The sequence below is a fragment of the Amblyomma maculatum genome, chromosome 1, assembly GCF_055883805.1.
Source record: "Amblyomma maculatum isolate TAMU_Amacu chromosome 1, ASM5588380v1, whole genome shotgun sequence".
In the NCBI taxonomy this organism is placed as follows: Eukaryota; Metazoa; Arthropoda; class Arachnida; order Ixodida; family Ixodidae; genus Amblyomma; species Amblyomma maculatum.
Window position 1 is genome coordinate 144,841,819 of NC_139344.1, and position 5,580 is coordinate 144,847,398.

The 5,580-nt window shown below is 46.9% G+C and overlaps 1 protein-coding gene across 1 annotated transcript; it reads right to left on the minus strand.

Moving 5' to 3' along the window:
- Positions 1 to 286: 286 nt before the first annotated feature.
- On the minus strand, positions 287 to 4,261 carry LOC146204243 (uncharacterized). The gene is made up of 3 exons (XM_084586333.1): positions 4,042 to 4,261; positions 1,508 to 1,694; positions 287 to 566 (listed from the first exon to the last, which is right to left on the minus strand). The coding sequence occupies exons 1-3, from the start codon at positions 4,144 to 4,146 to the stop codon at positions 499 to 501; spliced, it is 360 nt and encodes a 119-aa protein (XP_084442459.1). The 5' UTR covers positions 4,147 to 4,261; the 3' UTR covers positions 287 to 498.
- Between the last annotated feature and the right edge of the window lie 1,319 nt (positions 4,262 to 5,580).

The window sequence follows — 5,580 nt, forward strand, 5'->3', positions numbered from 1 at the left end:
AGCTATCAAGCGAATAAATATATTTGTGGGAAAAACAAAGGTCCACTTAACATCTACCTTCGAAAAACAATGAAATGCTGAAGATAACTCCGGCAGATATATTTAGGCAAAACAATTTGTGTCAAATGGGGGTAAGGAAAATGCAAAAGGACATCCTATGAGCAGCTTGATCGGATTATGAAGTTTGAAGTTAATGCCCATTGCAACGCGCTGCCAGCCCAGAAATATGGTCTCATGCGGATGGTAATTTAATTAATCTGTGACAGACGCAACTAAATGAGCAAGATTGTGTGCGGTGGGGATCGTTCCTTTATTTCCCAACCATCATCATTGAGTGCAAGTCTAATAACTGCGTATTGATTAGTTGGATTGAAGAAGATCGTGAGATGGATGTTTATAAAGGAAATCCTTCTCTCATTTGATTTTTATTTGTTATCAGCACAAAAATATGTAACTACGCCTAGGTGTTTCTTCCTGTTAGCTTCACTCCGTCACCTCTTAATGGTCATGACCGTCTTCTGGGCTGCTGTCCTCGTTGGGGCAGATGTTGTCGTCTCCGCAGATACCTGACGACGAGAAAGAGAAAACAAATAGGTGCGCAAGTTGGCAGTCTGAAATTTTACACGAAATACAAGCGCTCTTCTTCGTTGGTTTAGCTTGTCAAGTTAGCATGCTGCTATCTATTTATAGGATTCGAAACAAAACCCGCATGTATAGTTTTATCATTATTATTGTTCACATATTTCATCAAAAAAATTACAGGATGATGAGACACCTAAGGCGACCATTCTGCGAAAACAGATGAATTTACCCTGATGTGAACGGTTGAATTTACCCTCAATGATTAGTGTAGTGCTTATACTCCGAGCTGATAGACTTCCACACGCGACAGAAGTTTTTTGGAGGCTGAAGGCTGTCAGATCGGAGGAGCAAACATGGTAATGGGTTGGTGGACAACCCTCTTTATAGCTATGGCGGCGCTGTGGAGAGGTGACTGGTGGGTGGCGCTTCTGAAAGGAGGGAGGTTCCTCGTTAGAGCTGGATGCTTCAGTTCAACAAGCGTCACGGTTTCTTCTTTTTCTTTGGGGCAAGTGGGAGGGAGGTGGGAGAGCAGTAACATTGCTTTTATAAATAAAATAATATTTTAAATATTTTGCGTGCACGCATTTTTCGTGAGGTATATTCTAAAATTCAGGCAGTATACCTAACTTCAGCAATAAAAGCATCAAAAAATAGATATGGTAGAGTGTTGAATTTTGCTTAATAGATGCTAAAATGATCGTCTGTTTTAAATAGGATGATTACAGAGTCATCTAAAAGTACGTGCTTGTGTTTTACTGTGAGCCAGAGGAATTAGCGACAGTTCCATATCTGACATCATAATATACTGAGGAACCAGTTGTAAAGATGAGATGGCAATTAAAAATGCCGCAGCAACTTTCCCAATTTCCTAGTCCATTTTGAGTTATGTATATTATATATCGTGACATGAGAACGGCACACTCACCGACGCGGCAGGGGCAATGGTTGACGTTGGCGCCACCCTTGACTTGCTCCAGGCTGCAATGCTCTCCTGGACCCGCAGCCGCGTGGCAATGGCCAGGCGAGCCAGAGCCGTCGCCGTGGAAAATCTTCAGACAGCACTTTGACACGCACTCGTCGTTGTTCTGGCAGCTGGCTCCGTCTTGCAAATCCTGCGCGCATGCCCGCCGCCGAACGCGGCAGTTTAGAGCAGCGGACGGAGGAGTGGACGTCTGAGGTTTTCGTCCGGCCCGGAACTTGACCGTCGTTAATATTCTATGCCTTTCGTGAGGACTTTATTCTATGCAAGCTCAAATTTTCAAGAGAGCGGGGTTTTTACCTTAGCGAATCATGGTAAGTAAGCTGTCTCGTCGGTCTGCGGTTGCAATCCTGCGAAGGTGTATAGTATTTTCGCAGGCGATATATGCATGCTCAGTTAACTGAAACGAATTTGACTGTAGCGCGTGCAGAAAAAATGACAGCGATTTAAACACGGCGGTTACACCCAAAGGTCGAGGGATAGAAACTGATTTTGTTGCCGTGCTGGTTTATCAAGGTCAGTCAAGGTCAAGGATCGCACAGACACGGAGATCGACTTTTGCGTCAGTCGAGCTATCGCTCCAAAAATAGCATTGGCTGATATTTGGGCAAAACAAGGCACCCTCGAAGCCCCCCCCCCCCCCCCCCCTTCTCTCTTGTCTGAACTAACTGTAAATGTAAAAAGTAACTGAGATCGCATCAGCTATGCGAAAGCTCTGCGCCTCAACTTATTTTTCTTTTTTCGCTCAACATATTTTTTCGATCTAAGCGAAAAAGTATCACCTCCGCAATAGCGGTATTTCAGAAATAGTACAGTGCATGCTCAGGTAAGTTTAGTGCAATTTTACGTCTGCATTCAACAGCCTTTATGCAAACAAAAGTAATGCCAGCTCGAGTAATTGCGTAAAAAGCAATCAGTTTTCTTCTTGAAATGAAAAGTCATACTGCAACGGTTACACAACAGCATGAGCCGTTATGTTAAGTAATCTGTTCCAAGCGACTGTATTTGACGCGGTGCATGAGAACAAAAGCTTTAAAGCGCCAGAGATTTCAATTTCGAATCCTTCATTTATCCCAAAGAGAGCCACAATCTTCTGGCCTTCGGTCACTATTTAAAAGCACTTCGCGCAGCGTGCGGTAGTTGTGCAGAGAGTCAGAGGTACAGTATTTAGGGGTACATATGGCGCTGTTGCCGTTTACTAATAAGTTCATGTTGAAACCGAAGGGGAGAGAAAAAAGCAACACATACAGCTCGTGACAACGTGGCTATAAATTCAGGCACTGATAGTGACGTAAGCAAGCACGTATGCAAGTGCTATTCCATTTTTGATGAAAAATGCTCGGTGCAGAGTATCACACACTCGGTTCCAAGACTGGGCGTTCGCTGTATACGTCGTACAATGCGCGCCCAAGAAAAATTATGTGAACCTAACTGCTGGCACTTCTTACCACCTCCACCATAACTCCGCTTTAGAACTTCGAATGAATGCGAAACAGAACATCCAAACCCGCTTGTGATGGAACTCTATGCAATCCGCAATGCTATGAAGGCCATAAATAAAATATAGTCCATAACAGAAGTCCACATCTATACAGACTCTTTAGCCGCCATAAAACAAAGATACGCTTTCAGATACACTGGACACAAGATAATGCTGAGAACGCTGAGCAGAGAAAAGTTGACAACCTCACACACCAAATCCCAAACACTAATGCACCAACCACCAAGCTACCTTTTGATGCCCGCTCCGTTGTGCCCATCCTAGCATCCTCTGTGCGGAAAAGTACACGTGCCCTCATCCCGCTGTGCACATGCCCCCTCCCTCATAGCTTAACTAGACTGGAGGAGGTATCCCTTAGAAGGAAAAGGGCTGGGGCAGCCCTTACCCCGTCGGTCAAGTGTCGATTGGGCTCCCAAGACATAGGACCGACCACCTGTCCGGAGTGTTTTACGCCGGCTGCGGAGGTGGATGTTCGCCACCTGCTGTGGACTTGTGCAGGGATAACGGTGTCAATGACACGTATTCTCCAGGAAGTAGGACTGTCGGCAACGAGCGAGGAGGATTTCTCCAAGTGGCAAACGGGCAACACTAAAAGCAAAAGCCTTCTCCAGTTTTTGACAGAAAACGATTTACATGACTTTCTATAGTATGCTTTATGGCAAGTTAGCGAAAAAAAATTAACAAACAACGATACCCTTTGAATCTCCTGGTTCCCTGTTATTACGCCGCTCTGCCAGTATATGTTACCACAGGTATCCGTTGTTTTGCTTAAGAAGAGCATTCCGAACAGCGGACAGCGAACAGCGCGCAGGGTCAGTCTATGACTGCCTGCTGATACAAGAGCACGCGTCAGGGATTTTGGAAACGTGCGCACACTGGCCCTATGTGGGAAGGCATGCGGACGTGGCCGTGCTACAAGTTGCACTACCGGTAAACTGAAAATAGCCAAAATCAACGCGCTGGCGCTTTCGATGCTCACAGAGCCTCGGGGTCCCGTGGCAACCTGCTGCACGTCGTCGTCGTCGGCCCGAGACAGGCCGGCCAGCGCCACCAGGCACAGGGACACCACTACGAGCGGCCTCATCGTGAACGGCAGGAGCGCGTCGAAGTGAGTCGTGGGGTGCGAGTCAGAGAAAAGTGAGAGCGCTCTGATCGGTGCGCGGTGTTCGAGTGCTCTTATTCGTGCGGCTCAACACTGACTCAGTCGTGGCCTGTAGACACATCAGCACACCTGTAGTGCCCTCCCAAGATTCCTGTACGTCAGTGCACAGCGAGAATGCCCTTTGTCGTGCCGGCGATTCGCCGCCGCGTCGAGTGTCTTTTCGTTGACGAGAGAGGTAATCTCGTTCCACTCGAGGTGTTTGTCCTGTCCCCCTTTTTCTCAGCCTCCACTCATAGCACGTTCCGTGAGAGCTGCGCGTGTGATCACAGAAACAGAAGTAGGAGAGCGCGGGCGTTAGGCCGCCGAGAGTGGATCCGATGCAGGCATCGCCGCCGTTGGCACTCACAAAAAAGTAGAAAGAAACGCCCTCGCGGCTACGGCAATCAATGTCACGGCGGCAATGTGTGCTAAGCTATCGCGTTCCATCGAACAAACACAAGCTGCCGCCGCCGCCAAATAGGGAGTCTTACCGTGAACGGCGCATATGCCAAAACACGAAAGGAGGAATAAGTGCCCGCGTCCTGTTCTGTTTGGCGTCGGAAGCGACAGGGCGCTCGAAGCCCCATAGACAACGCCGATAAGGGAACAAGGTCGAGGACTCGGCGTTGGAGCGTGCGGGCTCTTGTCAGAAATCCTACCCCAGCTGTCAAGAGCTTGGAGAACTTTATCCGCCCGCTCAAGAGAGGGCCATCACGTGGAGAGTCATCAGGCTATTTATGTCATAACTAAGGGTTTGACTTCTCTAATTTTTTTTTCAATTCAGAGATTTTTTTTTCTTTTTTGGTGTCTATGCCAGGACGCAAGTTTGTTTTTCTTGGCACGTATTACTTTGGTGAATTAATTACATGCCTTTTTCGATTATTTAATTAAGCCATCCTGCGTGGTCGAAAACAGCATAATGTAGTCTCTCGGCGTGTTTGTCAAAATGAACAGTATATTTATCAGTTATTAGCGGGAAAATGACAATAGTTGGAGCTTTGCTCATAGAAGAAATTGATATCGCCGATAAATTAAGTTATGCAAGTTGAGTTAGCCGGGCAGACGACAGCGCAAGTGAAAGGTTACTTCTAAGAACCACATTTACCGCAGTTACCGTTACAGTTATGTGACATGCAACCATTGAATTCATAGCGCTGTCTAGAAAAAGATGGCTGGGCTCTAAGCAGGTGATGCCAGTGAACTAACAGGACTTACCTTGCAGGCGGCGAGGAGATGGTGCTTCCAAGTCTGAAGAGGCATGTAAGCTAGCACAATACCTCGAGTATCCCAACAGCGCTGGTTATCAAACTCGCATCGCGCCTCTGGCTTCCCTACTTAGTTAATTTTTCAACTTTGACTCAGTGCAGCGCGTACTCA

What these genes read in the sequence shown, in the direction of transcription:
- LOC146204243 (XM_084586333.1), bottom strand. Translation starts at nt 4,146, where the DNA reads ATGAGGCCGCTCGTAGTGGTGTCCCTGTGCCTGGTGGCGCTGGCCGGC. An exon ending in CCACGGGACCCCGAGGCTCT is followed by an intron (nt 1,695 to 4,041) that starts GTGAGCATCGAA and finishes GCATGCGCGCAG; the next exon opens with GATTTGCAAGACGGAGCCAG. An exon ending in CCATTGCCCCTGCCGCGTCG is followed by an intron (nt 567 to 1,507) that starts GTGAGTGTGCCG and finishes TCTCGTCGTCAG; the next exon opens with GTATCTGCGGAGACGACAAC.